The 18471-nt window shown below is 47.3% G+C and overlaps 1 protein-coding gene across 1 annotated transcript in view; it reads right to left on the bottom strand.

The window, feature by feature from the left end:
• Positions 1-4971: 4971 nt before the first annotated feature.
• LOC141164141 (proteinase-activated receptor 4-like) overlaps positions 4972-18471 on the bottom strand; it is a 36044-nt gene continuing 22544 nt past the window's right edge. Inside the window, exon 2 of the mRNA XM_073649283.1 lies at positions 4972-7141. Within this exon, the coding sequence (XP_073505384.1) occupies positions 6114-7141 (1028 nt within the window). The 3' untranslated portion in view covers positions 4972-6113. The remainder of the gene's footprint in view (positions 7142-18471) is intronic.

Genomic DNA, 18471 nt, shown 5'->3' with positions numbered 1-18471 from the left:
TTCTGCTATTCTCATGAAAAAGAAAAAAATTGGGGTTAAAACAACATTTTTGTGGGAAAAATATTTTTTTACATTTTCATAGATCAACATTGTAAAATTCTGTGAAGCACCTGTGGGTTCAAGGTGCTCACCACACATCTAGATAAATTCCTTGAGGTGTCTTAATTTCCAAAATAGGGTCACCTGTGGGAGTTTTCCATAGTTTAGGAACAAAAGGGGCTCTCCAAGCACGATATGACACCCGCAGACCATTTCATCAAAGTCTGCGTTTCAAAACATCACTCCTTCCTTTCGGAACCCTGCCATGAGCCTAAGCAGTAGTTTCCTCCTACATATTGGGTATCTGTGTACTCTCCTGTTACTGTTGTGAAAATAAAAAATAAAGGCTAAAAGAACATTTTTGTGAGAAAAATTTGAGTTCTTTATTTTCACGGCTCAACGTTATAAACTTCTGTGAAGCACCTGGGGCTCAAGGTGATCACCACACATCTAGATAAGTTCTCTGAGGGGACTAGTTTCCAAAATGATGTCACAACCGCAACATGGCATCCGCTAATTATTCCAACAAATTTTGCATTCAAAGAGTCAAATGGCGCTCCTTCCCTTCCAAGCCCTGACGTGTGCCCAAACAGTGGTTTTCCCCCCACATAAGGGGTCTATACCCCTTATGTGGGGGGAAAACCACTGTTTGGGCACGCGTACTCAGGAGAAATTGTATTACAAATTGTATGGTGCAATTTCTCCTGTTAGTCTTGTGAAAATGCAAAAACTTGGGGCTAAAAAATACTTTTTTGTCGAAAAAATTTCTTTATTTTCACGGCTCAACATTATAAACTTCTATGAAGCACTTGGGGGTTCAATGTGCTCACAACACATCTAGATAAGTTCCCTGAGGGGTCCAGTCTCCAGAATGGTGTCACTTGTGGGGGGTTTCCACAGTTTAGGCACAAACAATGTTTTTTTTCCACATATGGGGTATCGGCGTGCTCAGGAGAAATTGCACAACAAATTTTGGGGTCCATTTTCTCTTGTTACCCTTGTGAAAGTAAAAACAATTGGGTCTAAAGTAATTCCTTAATGGTACGTGGAAGGAAAAAATAAACATTTAACTTTTTTTCACAAAAATGTTACTTTAGACTCAATTTTTTTTACTTTCACAAGGGTAACAAGAGAAAATGGACCCAAAAATTTGTTGTGCAATTTGTCTTGTCTTCTTTAAGGAAAGTTTCAGTTTTAGCATTTTGGGCTGTTTCCAAAGCTCTGAGGCCTCTTTTTTTGCTAGGATTTTCTGAACATTTTTCCTACAGATAGTTGAAAAATTGGTTTCACTGGACAACCCCTTTACTGTATTGATAGCTGTAATCAGGATAAGGTTTATAATAGATTGGTTTTTACACATTTGCAGAAGATAATATAAATGATTAGTATAAGGGTTTAAAAAATTACTAAAACATATATATCTCTATGACTGAGATTCCTGAATGGTAGCTTGTCAGTATTAGGGCTCATTCACATGTCACCCATGATCAGGGATGGACTGGGACTAAAATTCAGCCCTGTCGTTTGCTAGCACACAGGCCCTTGCTGTACCTGTCCCCTTCCCCAGATTGGGGTCTCTATAACTTATAGTATCCTGCCTACAGGAAATTAAGATTTACTATTACATATATTTCCAATAATATTGCTATATAAGATTTAATAATATTGCAATATAACAGACAAATATCACCACAATACAGTGGTTATAATACCACCATACAGATCATTAACCAAAACCTCTGTACTAGGACAGGATATTACCACCATACAGTGACCATATATAGTTAATTTTAGTTTTATCCCAGTGCTCTACAGAGCATATGTGTGCACTACACAGGTTATCACCAGTGATGTTCTCGCTGATTGTTGTCATTCATTTTCCTTTTTCTTTTTTTATTTGGCCAAGACCGCCATAACCTCTTCTTCCATCAATAATTCATTCCTGCAAAATGTAATATGGCACCCTAAGGGTCTGGTTGCCACAGTGGTATTGCTTCCCTCAAAAGAAGTAATGCCATGTCTGGAGGCAAGCAAGGGTTTCCTGGTCAGGAACATAACACATGCAACACTTCCTGGCTCTAGACCAGCAAGGGGAGGAACCTCCCCTTGGAAACTGGATCTGGGGGCGGGGTTAGTTTTAGCTTAGTGTCAGGAGTTGAGTTTGGGACTTTGAGGAGTGAGGAGCTAGGGACTGGAGCTGGAGATAGCTCGTCCTAGCCTGAATACACGGAGAACCGGACACCGGAGTCCGAGGCTGTGGGGGATTCCAGACCCAGCAGCAGATACCGTAGGGCAGGAGATTGCAGGTCTCCTGGCCCCCATCAGACGCCCGGAGGCTCAGCAGCACCGAGGGACCAGTACCGCCAAGGAGGAGCGAGGCATCCACAAGGCCCGAGCTGCCAGCCATACGGGTGAGCACAGCACGTTACACTCAGGGACGTGGGCTACATCACAGCTACAAGCAGAATAGCCAAAGAGTATAGTGAGAATGGCAGGCCTACAACTCCACCTGCCCAGGAGGACTCTATGCTTGCTCCCAGACTGACCAGACTCTTATCTCTAGCCAGTACTCCAGTCCAGGCCTGTCTAATTGCTACCAGTAAAGACCCTGGGACTGCACTATACGGACTCTGTGGTATTTCTACACTGCGAGACCCTGCACAACCACCATCATCCCCACACACTGCCCTGAAGCTAACTCTTCCTGTGGGGAGTTATACCACCTTTGCTGCTATACCACCGGCTTCAGAGGACTGCTCCGCAGCGGCGGTCTCTATTAACCGCACTCCACAGGTGGCGTAGTCGGACATTATATAACCTATATACATCTACTACCCTTGGATTGACCACCTGGGTCACGGACCGGGTCACCGCCACTGTGACTACAACCCCCAGCATCTACCGGCCCGGCTCCGGGTACCCCACGGCCCAGGGGGCGCGTCAGTAATATAGAAACATTTTTCACTTACTGCTTTTCCAGTCCTCTTCACACATTCCTCACTTCTACACAAACTATGTTGTGCTATAACCAGTGCCCTAGACAGTAATAATACCCCTCTGTGCCCTGTACCATAATATTACCCTCCTTTAATGTTCCCTTTGTACTAGGAGTAGCATAGATAGTAGCAATGCTCCCCTGTGCCTACTTACAGTTATGAAGCACCTCATAGTAATATCCCTCCCTCTTTGCCTCTTCATAATAGTAGCCCTTGACCCCTCACAATAATTACCCCGCAACTACTTACAATACAAACACCCCCGTGCATTTATATAATAATGCCTCATGTGCTTTCCCTATAATGATAATGATTCCCCAGTATGCCGCCTTAAAATAATGCCCACTGTACCTCATTGTGCCTCCTTTTAATAATGACCCTAAGCAGGGGTTCACATAGAAATCACAGGAACCTTTTGCAAAAGTCCTATTACGACACATAGGCTTAGTCACAGAAGAGCAGACTTCCCAACTTTAAGACACGGAGAAGGATGCGCATTGCGACACTTGCACTGTTATTTCGCTCCTACTGATGTCCTTTAGTGTTATCACCTACTATGACACCCCTCCCATAGCCCCCATAGCGTATGATGCCCCAAAAAATGCCCCAACACAGAAAGATATTCCCACATTCCTCCACCTCAGCCTTCCCACAGACCCTAGCCCACAGACCCAAATACAGTATGATGGTCACTACACACAGTATGATAGTATCCCCCATAGCCCTCCTTATAGTAGGATTGCCCCTCCACAGCCTCCTATTTAGTATGATGGTCCCCACACAGCCCTCCACATTGTATGATGGTCCACCGCAGTCCTAATACAGTATGATGGTCCCCCACACAGTATGACGGTCCCCCACACAGTATGATGGTACCCCACAGCCACAATATAGTATGATGGTTCCCCACAGCCCCCCATATAGTACCTTGGTCCCTCCCACAGACCCCTGTATAGTATTATGGTACCCTCACAGGCCTTTATATAGTAAGATGGTCCCCCCACAGGCCCCTATATGTTATGATTGTCCCCCACAGCTTTCCATATAATATGATGGTCCCCCCACAGGCCCCTATATAGCATGATGATCTCTCACAGATCTCTATATAGTAGGATGGTCCCCCCACAAGCCCTTATATAATATGATGGGCCCCCAGACATTATTATCAGCACCACAGCCCACAAAAAAAATCTAATACCTAATTCAGCCTTCTCATCCACCCCAGCCGCTGTCTAATTTTCAATCATGTCTTGTAGTGGACACCGGAATGCGATACAGTAATGTCATTGAGCCGCACAACATCACCTATATGACCTATATGGTGCTTACCTCAAGCAAGGTGCAGGTCAGAAGTATCCTGAAGCCTGCCGGAGCAAGTGACGGAGTATGGAGTTGGTGGCTCCGTGCGCCGATACAGCTGTTAGTAGTACTGGCGTCCTGAAGATGCCGATACTGTTAACAGAGTCGCAATTGCCAGAACTGCCAGATGGCCAGTCCGGCCCTGCCTATGACAGTCTATGGGACTGTTCAGGTGTCCGTGATTTTTTGGAGACTGGGTCGTCCATGCAAAATCGCGAAGACATTTCTGATATCAATCCGAGAGTCAGATCAAACTCAGCAATGAAAGTCTACGGGTAAGTGAAAAAAATCGGACAGCACTCAGATGTCATCCATGTGCCATTCGTTAATTACTGAGTGATAAATCGGAGAAAGTGAAGAAACTTTTTTCTTTTCTCTTCGGTGAAAAAAACTGATGAAACTCTGACCAAACTCTGATGAAACTATGTCCGTTTTGTTTGTCAAAAAAACTGACTTCTGAATGAGGCCATATGGCTCTCACAGAACAGTTATCTTGCCCCCTCCGACATACATAGTGTAAAACTGAAAAAAAAAATACACAAAAGATATTTTATTATTGCAACAAGACAATGGGAAATTGGACAACATTAGTTATACCACTGTGTATAACAGGATCTGACCATACATGGCTGGTACACACAAGTCAATCTATGTTATGCATTATGCATCATATAAATACACAATATATACATCAACAATTGTAATTATAACACATACAAATATTATCACCTTTACCAGATTAATTAAGTGACCCGCCAGCCCAGTCAAAAATGATAATGTAACTATACATTGTAAATGTATAGTCATTAGTGATGAACGAGCATGCTCGTATAACCCTTTCGCCAAGCACGCTCGGTTGCTTTCTGCGTATCTTCTGCGTGCTCGTATATTAAGTCCGAGTCCCTGTGTCTGCATGATTTATGGCTGTAAATCAGCCTCAACACATGCAGAGATTGCCTGTTTGTTAGGGAATCCTCACATGTGCTGAGGCTGACTAACACTCAGAAATCACGCAGACGCAGGGACTGGAACTTAATATACGAGCACGCCGAAGATACTCAGAAAGCACCCGAGCGTGCTCGGCGAAAGGGTTAAACGAGCATGCTTGCTCATCACTAATAATCATCATACTGTACCTGAGGGTAATGTATTTTTAAAAGATGGCAGTTGCAATCTGTGGTTTCTAAATGGCAAGGTTGCACCCAGCGGTGTCATCAGTGCTGGTCCATCAGAAGGTGGTGGAGGGGGCATGGCTGTGACTGGTAAGAACGCTCTACAAGATTATGCTCTTCTTCAGTTCCTTGGAGTGTGGCTTTTATACACAGCTCTTAAATTGGACTCAGAATATGTAACCTCTAAAGTCATATGGTACTTTCCTAGTTTATTGACGGGGAAGTGTTACTTGGGACTTTATGGCAATTTGGACCATTTATAGTAAACCAAAAGAAGAGGAATTGTCATTAGAAGCTACTAAAAGACCGGCCAAGAGTGGACCCTAGAGAAATGAGTAAATTCTCGCAGAATCTCTTTGTCAGTTAAAAGTTCATTAGTTGCTTTTTTTGTTCTGGTTTGCCTACAATGTTAGCAACCCTTTGATAGTGCCAAGCAATGTGAATGCAAATACAAAGATATCAGCTTGATTCAGCCCACAGAATGGCTTCCTTCTTTTACGACACACTCTTAGTATACAGTGAAACATAAGTTCTTGAAGTTACCGTGCTACACCCCCGAGCATAACATCTCTTTTTCTGAAGATGATGTAAGCTTAGATTTCTTAGTGCTTTCCGATGATATAATATCTCCTTTACGATTACCACAAAGGATATCTTTTACCATTGTCCAAAAATCATTAGAAACGTAATAATAAATGAAAGGGTCAATACAGCTATTCAGTGACGTTAAAGCCAGCGCCAGCACATACCAGAGGTACAGTTGGTTATGATACTCCCAATTTTTCGCTAAGTAATGAAACACAAGTAAGATGTTACTGGGTGTAAAGCAGAAGATGAACATGATAAGCACCAGGGATATTAGTCCAATCGCACGTTTGTAGGATTCTTTCTTTTTTGCCAATGAGACCAATACCAGTGCATAGCACAATAAGGTGACCACCGATGGAATGGCAAACCCTACAACGAATAGTCCAAGAAAATATAGCCTGTACCATTCATAGCCAGAACAGCTTGCCCAGACATCATTGCAGGTAATTCTATGTGGTTTGTCAAAACATTTTGTCTGTGGTACAAAAGCGAATACAGATACAGCAGCAATTGCCACAAGCCAGATCCCAATAGAAGCGGACGTGGAACATCTCCAATCACGTAGGCTTTTGGAGCGAAATGGATGGACTAGACCAATGTAGCGGTCAATACTGATGGCCATGAGAAATAACACCGAGCAATACATATTTCCATAAAATACGGCAGTGACTATACGACAGAGAGTTTCTCCAAAAATCCAGTTGTTTTCCATGAAATAGTAAGTTATCTTGAAGGGCAAAGCCAACATGAACAACAAGTCTGCGACAGCCAGGTTGATTAGTAACATAGTAGAAGGTATCTTCTTAGCCCTGAAAGTGAGCACCCACAGGGCAATACCATTTGCTGGAAGACCCAAGAAGAATACCACAGTATAGATAGTGGGCACAACCCTGGTAGTGATGATGGAGTTCAGCTGCTCCTGAATTTCATTGTCTAAAATTGATGACGTACAATTTCTGATGATTAGGGATCTGGTTTTTCCAGAAACTGCAGGAAAAAAAAAGAGAATACAATGTCATTAATATTTGTCTTGTAGAGGATGCTTTAAAAACCCCATTTTTATAAACTCTATTAGGAAATTCTGAGTAAATTAAGGAGGGTCCTCGTTTCAGTACCCTAATCTTTTAGCTAAAGTGGTTATGTGAAATATGAAGTGGTGGATATGTCTCTCGCTTTGATAAACCTGTTCTGTCCAGCATTACTTGTCTTAGGTGACCTGTATACTCAAAAAGGGCACACTGTAATGTTTCAGATCCCCAGTGGTGGTTATGAAGGGATTTTGAGCACCGCTAGGTATCCTCAAAAATTACAGCTGATCAATGTGGGTCTAAGCAAGGGGGCATTTTGAGATCAGATTTTGTTGTCAACTAACACTTCCAATAATTAGAGATTATTCAAGGCAGAGAACCCACACCATCCTTATAACTAAAGAAAACAGCTTGGATTATTGTAGATATATCCTTATTACAATTATCTGTCCTTTTAGAAGGAAAAGGTCTCATTCACACGTCTGTTTTCCGTATGAGTGCTATGTCTGTTTTTCTCTGAGACATGTCCAATATTGATCCGAGTGTTGGGTCAAAATCGGCAATGCAAGTCTATGGGTATGTGAAAAAGTAAGACAGCACTTGGATGCCATACATTTGCTGTCTGATTTTCACAGATTATTAGATAGAAGTTGGAGAACCTTTTTTTCACATATGAGAAATACTGATGAAAAAACGAATAACTCTGATGAAATGCTGATGAAAGTCACTAATGAAATGCTGATGCAAATTACTCTATTTTTCTCATACGTGAAAAAATGAGCCCTAACACTGATGAGAAAAACAACGGGGCCAATTTATCAAAGCTTTTATGCCAGAAAACTGGTGTAAAAGCTTTGAAAAGGCACAAAATTTTTGCGCAATTGTGAGTTGTGCAAAATGTTTGCGACGTTTGACATTTTCATGCCATTTTGGCATCACGTAAAATTCATCAAAAGGGTCGGCATTTTGTACTCCAGAATAATAGGGCATGAAATGAGAAAGGATAGGCCCTGTGACTGCAAGGGAGTAGGAAAGGGTTAATAAAAGTGCAGAAATAAAAGCGGGTGGCACTAAGTATAGGGGTTTGGTAGACAGGGTCTTATATATATAGTTTGTTGACGCCAAAAGAGCCATTTTGGCATTCATCTTACCAGAAGAACAGAGGAAATGACAGGATTGGAGGAGCAGGTCCAGACCAGGATCAACTTATATGACTACAGAGCTTTCTTTCCGGGACCCAATCAGTTGAGAGAGCAGAGGAGAGACTAGACGAGGAGAGACCTTCCAGGTGTGGCAGGCCGTGCCGCGTGAAAGTCCCTGAGAGGCTGAGTCCTAGGCCAGTGACTCGGCATCGGAGGCGCGGGGTGAACACTGATGAAGTCGGGAGTCCCCGTGCTGAATGCAGGTGTGGCGCCCCTGCAGGTCCAGTTGCTACAGAGGTACTGCATTGTGGCGCCCCTGTGGGTTCAGTTGCCACAGAGGTACTGCATCTCACCCAGAGATGTTGTACCCCACTCTCAGGTAAGTATAGAGTACTACCCGGGACTCATTCACCTACATCCAACACTACACCACTCCAAACCAGCAGGTGGGGCAAGATGCACTTGTTCACTGCTGAGCCCTGTCCCTGGCTGGAAGGGGGGGACCAAGAGAGGGGGAACTATGTAGTGGGTGTGGGTGGAGGAAGAAGTTCAGTGGAGCACAGAGGGTAGGAGTATAAAAGAGAGGGTGGAAGGTTCTAGAAGTGGTCAGAGCTTAGAGTCGAGTTGGGAGTAGAAGCTCAGGAGGAGCTCTGCACAGACGAGTGGAGAGAAGAGTCGGGCCTAGTGAGAAAGGCCCAGGAGGAGAGTGGAGAGAGGAGCAGTGAGAAGGGCTCTAGAGAGAGACGGAGGGGATCCCAGGGGCATGGCGAGTGCAGAGGCCACCCGTGCGCCCAAATTCACGCCGACGTGGGGGGATCAGGCCGCAGAAGGGGACCGGCCCCAAACTAGTGGAGAACAATCAGGCTCAGCTAGCCAACCGGAGGCTGCAGCATTTTCAAGGCGTTGCAGCCAAAATACACAATTATATCGCCGAAAAGATGGCTGCATAGGGTCCAGGGGACTGAGAGCACGTCGCCCGACAAGGCCCGAGGCCACTGGCTTGGGACACTGATTGTGAGGCGCAGGGCAGGAGGGCAAGAGCCAGCGCAGTGAGAGGACCAGGAAAGGTACATAGAACGGGGTCCCGTTTAAGTGCTCCTGAGGTACCTGAGAGATTGCTGGATCCCTACGCCGGTGGACATTACCGGTTGCAGCGGTGACCTGGAACTGCCTTGAACTGTGAGTAAAGCCTGAAGACTGCACCCCACTGTGTCCTTGACTTATTACTGCGCCACCATCTACCTCCTCATAAAATCATCATATACTGCCCTGGAGCTTAGCTCTACCTGTGGAGAGCTGAACCAACTCTGCTGCGTCACCATCAGCTCCAGTGGATCTGCACCGCAACGGCGGCCCCATAAAGCTGCATACCACAGGTGGCGTCACGAACATTATCTCTAAAAACTTTATTCCCCTTTTACTTTCCCTTTAATTGGCCTCCCTGGGTCACGGACTGGGTCACTGCCACCGTGACATCCCCCAGCACCGACCGGCCCGGCTACCGAGTACCCCACGGCCCAGTGGGCGCTTCAGCATCTCATCCAGAGGTGTGGTACCCCCCTGTCAGGTAAGGAGGGAGTACTACCTGGGACCCACCCACCTACATCCAACACTACACCACTCCAGACCAGCAGGCGGGGCAAGATGCACTTGTCCACTGCTGAGCCCTGTCCCTGGCTGGAAGGGGGGGAACCAAGAAAGGGGGAACCATGTAGTGGGTGTGGGTGGAGGAAGAAGTAGGAGCACAGACACAAAGGGTATAAAAGACAGCGAAACATCTAGAAGGGTCCAGTCCTGCTCAGGAGAGCAGTGCAGAAGGGTCCATGTGTGGTGCCCCTGAGGGTTCGGTCGCCACAAGGGGGGATACTGCAGCCTGTCAGCAGGTGTAGTGTCTCCTCACCCAGATAAGGAAGGTGCACTGGTCAGGACCCTGAATCTACATTCAAAACTACACACTCCTGACCTATGGGAGGCAAGTATGCAGCATAGTGCTGCCTCAGCAGGATCACAAGTGGGGGAACCAAAAGTTAGGGGAACCATGTAGTGGGTGAAGGGTAGAACATACTTTTTGTTTACACACATAATTTAATACATAATAGCCAGCCATCTTAAGCACAAGGGTCTTTGATTGTGGTCTTTACAGCTGGCAGCGGCCTTGTGTAGGAGCCTGCAGTGTGCTGAAGATGCACGTTCCTCGTGCTCTGACCTTGACACGAGGAGCGGGTATGAGTTAACAGTGTCTCTACCCCGGTCAAGTTCCCTTGCTTAAGAAGGTCGGGAGCTATAGTAACAGCTCCACAAGCAAAAGGATCCCAGGGAGCACAGACGGAGCGGCGTACGCCACCTGTACTCTCCATTCTGGCCTAGCCAGAGGGACTCCTGCTGCAAGAGGGGTACCAGCCCCCGATATCTGACTTTGCCACTTCACGTCTCTGTCAGAGAAGCCCGGCAGGCTACAGTGGATCCCGTCGGGTGACGGGCGGAACGGAATTGCCGCCTTACCCTATATCTGTGCATAGTCCAGAGGGATACCCAGCCTTTGCACGTACACGGACAGGAGAGGTCAAAAGGGACAGTTTAGGAACACTCAGAGGGTCCTGATTGAAGTGCCTGAATATCCTGGGTGCGCTGAGCCCTCGTCTCTGGTGGCCGCAGAGCGCCGTGAGGAGCAGGGAGAAGCCTTGCCGCTGCTTACTAAAACCGTGAGTAAAGATGTGGAAGACTATCCCTAAGGCCTCCGGACTCTTATTATTACACCACACCGCACAGCACCAGACCTTCCTCACTACTACTACCCCCTCCATCCGTACCTCTGCCCTGAGGCCCAGCTCCGCCTGTGGAGAGTTATACCATCGCCTGCTGCCACAACATCCAGCCTCAGAGGACTGCTAGCAGCGCTGGTGGCGCATCACCAGACACCACAGGTGGCGTAGTCGATAAATACCACTCAACCCTGAAAGCCCTTACATCCTTTTTAATGTGACGGCCCTGGGCACGGGACGGGTCCAGGCCACGGCTGCATCCCCTCAACATCTGACCCGGCTCCGAGTACCCCCATCTTGCCAGGGCAGGGCTGCGAGCGTCACATCACTGGCGTAGTCGGCAGGATTGCGTGCCCGCAGCAATGGAAGTAGATTGCCCATTGCTACCGGGTACTGCGCGCCTTTTTCAATAGACTGTCGTTTTTCACTTAAAATGGCGCCCGCCCAAGAAGAACGGACGCCAAAATGTGCAGGAAGGACAGCGTCTTAGCACCTCCCATCGTGGGCCTGGCTCCCCAATGGCGCCAAAAGAGCAGACCGCCCCTTCCATTAGAGACTGTCCGTGGGGTAGTGTCCATCACCCTGGAGGGGACATCCGAGGGAGTGCCAGTCGGCCTGCAGCCTTGGAGCCGCCCCAAAAGGAGGAGTGGACGAAGAGGTGCAGCCATTACAGTCCCAGCTTTGCCACCATCGAGAGCAGCCATGAACGCCGGTGGAGACAGAGCCAGTCTACTACACCCGGGAGTTCCCATAATTCCCAGCTCCGGACCGGGAAACCTGGTCCGGAGGTGCATGGAGGCGGCTGTGCAGCATCAGGAGGAGCCGCGGCGAAGGAGTGAGGCCCTTACCAGAGGAGCGGCGACACAGGAGGAAGAGGCCCTGGAGGGCGCCTGTGGTCCAGAGCCGAGTGAGTCAGAGATCCTTACCCCGGCCGTCGAGCAAGCCGTGCCCCTCCTGGACCTGTGGTCCGAGTGTCAAACTCCCAGGCGCGGTATCCTGGGAGGAAGCCTTCTCTGCAGAGCTCCAACCCGCCGCCATGCCCGGAGACCTCCGTGGTCTCTCACCTCCCGTTCCAGAGGAACCTGAATCTGTATGGGAATCCACGGGCCCCAACCCGGAATGGTCCGCGCACTCGGGCCTGCTGCAGCGCCCCCGAACGCCGCTTCCGGCCCCCACAGTTACCTGCCCGGTGGCAGAAGAGTGGGCCTGGGACAACCAGGGGGGCAACCTAATGGGCTTCCCCTGGGAGACCCGAGCTGAAGCTCAGAGGAGGAGCGAATACTGCCTCCAACAAATTCTCCAGCTGGACTGTGAGCAGCGACAGAGGGAGGTTCTTTGCGAGCAGCTTCAAGCTGAGCCCTCGTCTCTGGTGGCCGCAGAGCGCCGTTAGGAGCAGGGAGAAGCCTTGCCGCTGCTTACTAAAACCGTGATATATGGAAGACTATCCCTAAGGCCTCTGGACTCTTATTATTACACCACACCGCACAGCACCAGAACTTCCTCACTACTAGTACCCCCTCCATCCGTACCTCTGCCCTGAGGCCCAGCTCCGCCTGTGGGGAGTTATACCATCGCCTGCTGCCACAACATCCAGCCTCAGAGGACTGCTAGCAGCACTGGTTGCGCATCACTAGACACCACAGGTGGCGTAGTCGATAAATACCACTCAACCCTGAAAGCCCTTACATCCTTTTTAATGTGACGGCCCTGGGCACGGACGGGTCCAGGCCACGGCTGCATCCTCTCAACATCTGACCCGGCTCCGAGTACCCCCATCTTCCCAGAGCAGGGCTACGAGCGTCACACATGTTCCTGGCTCCAGTGCTTGGAGCAGGAGTTCAGTAGAGTGACGGGAGTCGGGCCTAGTGAGAGAGGCCCAGAAGGAGAGAGAGAGAGAAAGAAGAGAGGAGCAGTGAGGAGGGCTCCAGGAGAGACAGAGGGGATCCCAGGGGCACGGCAAGGTGTTGCAGCCAAAATCCAAAATTACATCGCCGAAAAGGTGGCCGCATAGGGTCCAGGGGACTGAGAGCACATCGACCGACAAGGCCCGAGGCTACTGGCTTGGGACACTGATTGTGAGGCGCAGGGCAGGAGGGTGAGAGCCAGAGCAGTGAGACGACCAGGAAAGGTACATAGAACGGGGTCCCGTGTAAGTGCTCCTGAGATACCTGAGGGTTTGCTGGATCCCTACCCCGGAGGACACAGGACGACGTGGGTGGTTACACACCGGTAACTGTAACCTGGAGTCTTGAACAACTGTGAGTAAAACCTGAAGACTGCACCCCACTGTGTCCTTGCATAATTGCGGCGCCATCACCAGCCCTGCACTACACTGCACCAACAAATTCTAACTCCTAAAATCACCATATACTGCCCTGGAGCTTATCTCTGCCCGTGGAGAGCTGAACCAAATCTGCTGCCTCACCATCAGCTCCAGAGGATCTGCACCGCAGCGGCGGCTCCATATAGCCGCATACCACGGGTGGCGTCACGTACTTTATTCTCCAAAAACTTTATTCCCCTTTTACTTTTCCTTATTAATTGACCATGGACTGGGTCACTGCCACCGTGACTACCCCAATACTGGATCGGCCCGGCTACCGAGTACCCCACGGCCCAGAGGGCGTGTCACAGGACCTGATATAGCAACCACCAGGGCAGCAGTGATGAAGTGCCTGCAGGCAGCACGAGACAGAGGGAGCCATCTGCACCCCGCAGCCGAGGAGCACAGGACTGCATACAGAGAAACAGAGCAGGTATTGAAGTCAACCTGCTATGGCCATTGAAAGAGACAGGGACACAGGAGGTCTTGCAGCTGGAGGGACAGTTTAGGGTTAGTCAGAAAAGAGCCAGTGCTGGGAGACTGATGCCAGTTATTATAGAAGAGCAGACAACTGGGAGTGGACAGCTGCAAAGGGGTTCAAAGGCAGCAGATGTGGGCAGATCACTGCCGTATAAAACAGCTGTAGACAACCTAAACATGGTGGTATCATGGAACAGTCTTGACAGCTGTCTGAAGAGTGGAGCTGCGTGGGGTTAATGGATGAAGGAACAATAATGATGGATGTGAGGGCGGTACAATATGGGTTAGGTGATCATGGACATAGCCGTGGTCACAACTTGGTGGAGTCCAGTACAGCAACAGTTTCGTCTTCTGAATTTTCTGTTGCAGGTTTGATCATTGGTCAAAAAACAAAGGTTCGGAGGGGGAGTGCCAGACATGGTCATCACAGAACAGAAAGAGTACATCGGGTAAGGAGAAGGTCTTCACTGGTGTATGGGAGATCGGAGTCCGAGTGTGTCACTTCAGCCTCCTAATCACTTCAGCCTCCTCGCCAGAATGAAGAAAGTCAAGGCAGCACACGGTAGCCTATCAACACGGACGGGACATATTTGCCTCATCAAGAGCAAGGAGTTCTGCACGGAGGGCAAGCGGGACTAACATTCAGAGGTCTGAACAATCACAGCCTGCAGTGCCAGCTGGTGCATCACCAAAGATCCAGATCGGAAGTCTCACGGATGGTGAGTATCCCGTGCCGCAGGCATGGTCCACACCATAGTACACACCCCAGACACTAGTAAGGATCTAGTCTCGGTTCTTAGAACAGTCATACATGGTTTGGAAAGTGAACGTGGTTTTCACAATCCACTATTAATACCAGGTGGGGAGGCCTCTCCTCAGCCTGCTGATATACCGGTAGCACAGGGTCTAGTTTTTAGGGACTGTTTTTTGTGGGGTAGCTCCTCTGGGTTCTCACCTTGGTGTTGAGGTAAATCAGACGGGGTGATTACATCGATGTCTGGTCTATTACCTCTACGGATCAGGTGATTATCGACAAGGAGCATGTGTTTGAGAGGGGTGACAAGAAACCAAAAGTGGTTAAGACTTTTGGCACTTGGCTGAAGGCTTTCCTTGAGCAGGCCCACGAGATTTGCCATGGGCAACCCGAGAAGGGCCCGGAGCTATTAGTTTATACTGACACAATTTTCAGTGCACATAAATTACATGGAGACGCGGCACGGTAGAGATATGATGAAGAATTTTGTCGTCTCCTCGCGCTTTGCCCGAATGTCGGATGGGTCGTAAAAGCAACCAATGTGTGGATGGAGCTAATTTTAGCACTGAGACCTATACAACGTTCCTTTATGGGGGGGGGGTGAGGTACGCGCTCCTGCTGAGCAATCATCGGCGGCGGTCTCCAAGACCACGAGAACATGCTGATTGTATAACGAAGGATATTGTTGCTTCTATGCAACCTGTAAGTTCCGACATGAATGCTCAATCTGTGGGAGGGGGGTCGGGGGAGGGGCACACTCAGCCATAAATTTCTTCGGTAGACAGAATCAAGGTGCCAGAGTGGGCAGTGCCAGTGCAGTCAAGAACTCCGATGAAAAAGGAGGTATTCCAGTATTGGCTAGAGCAGCATCCCAAGAAGGAGGGGGCAAAGGTCCTTCTGGATGGATTTAATGAAGGCTTTTGTATACCGCGTCTTTTTTCACTGGTTGCTATATACTCATCGAATTTAAAGTCATTTAAAGATGTGATTTGATTGGTCAGGGACAAGTTGGTGAAGAAGGTGGCAGTGGGCAGAATGGCAGGCCCTTTTAGTCACCCACCTTATGATAATTTCAGAATACCAGCATTAGGGCTAGTCTCAAAAAAGGAGGTGGGAAAATTTCACCTCATCCATCACTTGTTCTTCCCACAAGGGTCGTCTGTCAATGACAGGACATCGAAAAATATACATCTTTTGATAGAGCAATTTTTCTTGCGAGGAAAGTAGGCAGAAGAGCTTTGTTGGTGAAATCGGATATAGAGACTGCCTTCATATTATTGCCAATACATCACGAGTGTTTGCTTTTGTTGGGGTGTTATGTCAAGGGAGAATATTTAGTGGATATGTGTTTGCTGATGGGGTGCTCGAACTCATTTAATTATTTCTAACTTTTTAGTTCCTTTTTGTAGTGGATCCTTAGATTTGAGATGGGCATCCTTTCGATAACACATTACCTGAATGATTTCCTATTTGTAGATCCATGTAATTTGGGAGTTTGTCAATATTTGCTTCACGTGTTTTATGGTTTGATGTCAGAATTAGGTTTTCCATTGTCGGTGGCAAAAACGGAGGGCCCATGTACATGTTTGACTTTTCTGGGTATTGAGATAGACACAGAAAGTATGGTCTTCAGGTTGCCAGATGAAAAAGTGGTAAAGTTAAGGAACTGTGTAGCTGAGGTTTATGGTGCCAGGAAGGTAACATTGCATCCGCTTCAGGTATTGTTGGGTCTCCTGATTATTGCGTGCAAAGTGATGCCTATGGGTAGGGTTTTTTCACGAAGATTATCATCTTATTATCAGCTTCTCAGTCACATCATTTTATTAGGGTAACCCGTAATATGAAGGAAGATCTGGTCATTTGGAGGGAGTTCCTACAGTTTTTCAATGGCAGGACCCTGTTCCAGGATGAAGAGGTGTCCAGTGATGACCTTTGTTGGTTCACTGACGCTGCAGGAGGTGATGGTTTCGCTGTGGTTTTTGGGAGACATTGGTGCATAAGGGAATGGCCTTTGTATTGGAAGGACAGAGTTTTGGCAAAAAATATGACACTACTCGAGCTGTTCCCAATAGTGGCTTAGAATTGTGGGGTACAGGGATGATTAATAAGAGAATTTGTTTTTGGACAAATAATTGTTCAGTAGTGGTGGTAGTGAACTTTCAAACATCAGCGTCTCCTCCTGTACTGGCTTTGTTGAGACTTTTGGTGTTAAGATGTCTGCAACATAATATATGGTTAAAGGCAAAATATGTGCCCGGCAACCAGAATATGGTGGCTGATGCTTTATCCCATTGGCAGAATCAAGACTTCACGGAGTTTCATCTGTTAGCGGAAGCACTAGGCTACACTTGCCCCAATTTCTTGTGGACGTTGGTAGAAAAGAACTTGTAGAGCTAATATGGAATTCAGTGTCGGTGGAAACATGGCGCGCACATATGAAGGCTTGGCGTGATTGGCTGTTGTGTGCAAGAGGAACCATATCAAAGAGCACATCATCGCTATTGTCGGTAATGTTAGATTATTTAAGTAGTTTGAGGTAATCAGGCGCGCCTGCAAGCAAGGTTCGGAAATGTTTAACGGGTATAGCATTTTTCTTTAAACTGCATGTGAGAGAGCAAACGTGACAAAAACCTTTGCTGTCAGGCAGATTGTGCAGGGTTGGAGAAAGGAAGTAATGGTTTTTGACAGATGCCACCCTATATCTTTCCAACTTCTGGAGAAATTAGTGCAAATTTTGGTAATATTTTGTGGAAATCAGGAGGAAGTGGCATTGTCTAGAGCTACTTTTCTCTTGCCTTTTATGGCGCTTTTTAAATTGGTAAGCTGGTTCCGCTGAGTAAAAACTCAGTTAAAGGACTGTTAAGGAAAGATGTGGTAGTTTAGCAGAACATGTTGAATATCTGCATCAGGAGGTCAAAGACGGATGTTTTGGCAGGGGTACATAGTTGTCAATTAAGGAGTTACTGACGGAATTTTGACCTGTAAAGATGGTTAAGGAGTATATGACTGTAAAGGGTTTCGGTGAAGTTTTTCTTTTGTATACGGATAATTCACCATTGACTTGATGCTAGTTTGTGGCAATATTCATTAGGGAGCTAGGTTTAGTTCCGGCAGAATTCAGTGCACACTCGTTCAGGATAGGTGCGGCTAATATGGCAGATGACTGCGGTATGTCAGCTGGTGAGGTAAAAACTTTGAGTCATTGAAAATCAGAGTCTTTTCAAGGGTACATTCGGCTGGATTAGGTAATAAAGGGTTCTAGGCTTTAGATTGTTTAAGATTCCTGGTTGTTTTAAATATAGGGTGTTTGGTAGGTTATTTGTACTTAATTATGTCTTTCAGATCCTATTCAGTCAAAAGTGTTTTTTATAATAGGACACTTTCTGGGTAGAAAAGAGAGCAGGCAGGCGTCCTGGCCGTCTCAATTTTGGTATGCAACAAGTGTCTGTATTTTGGAAAGGTGTCAGAGGCCTACGTTGGGCTCAAGTCCTACTTATAAATGTCCTGTGCAGCAAACAATATGCAGGTAATGTAGTGCTTAATATTCATGCAGGTGGCAACGAACTTTCCAATATAAAGGTTGGAAATTTATTGGCGTTAATGAAACAGGACCTTTCAAGGTTTAAGGTGAATTCTTTGACGTAGCCACGGTAGTGTGGTCGGAGATTATGCCAAGAACAAATTGGTGAGAGGCCAGGAGCATATCTGAAGTGGAAAGAGCTGGAGGTTGCTGAATGTGAGGGTATCCAAACATGTTCAAGCAATGTGGGGCATAGTAGTGAGACACAAGGAACTGAAAGGAGATAACGCCAATTTATTGTTGAAGGA

Source organism: Phyllobates terribilis, unplaced genomic scaffold (genome assembly GCF_046119375.1).
Source record: "Phyllobates terribilis strain yellow unplaced genomic scaffold, ASM4611937v1 Scaffold_10__3_contigs__length_209671492, whole genome shotgun sequence".
In the NCBI taxonomy this organism is placed as follows: Eukaryota; Metazoa; Chordata; class Amphibia; order Anura; family Dendrobatidae; genus Phyllobates; species Phyllobates terribilis.
The sequence above is the reverse complement of the archived record's forward strand: the minus strand, read 5'-3'. Positions and strand labels throughout refer to the sequence as shown.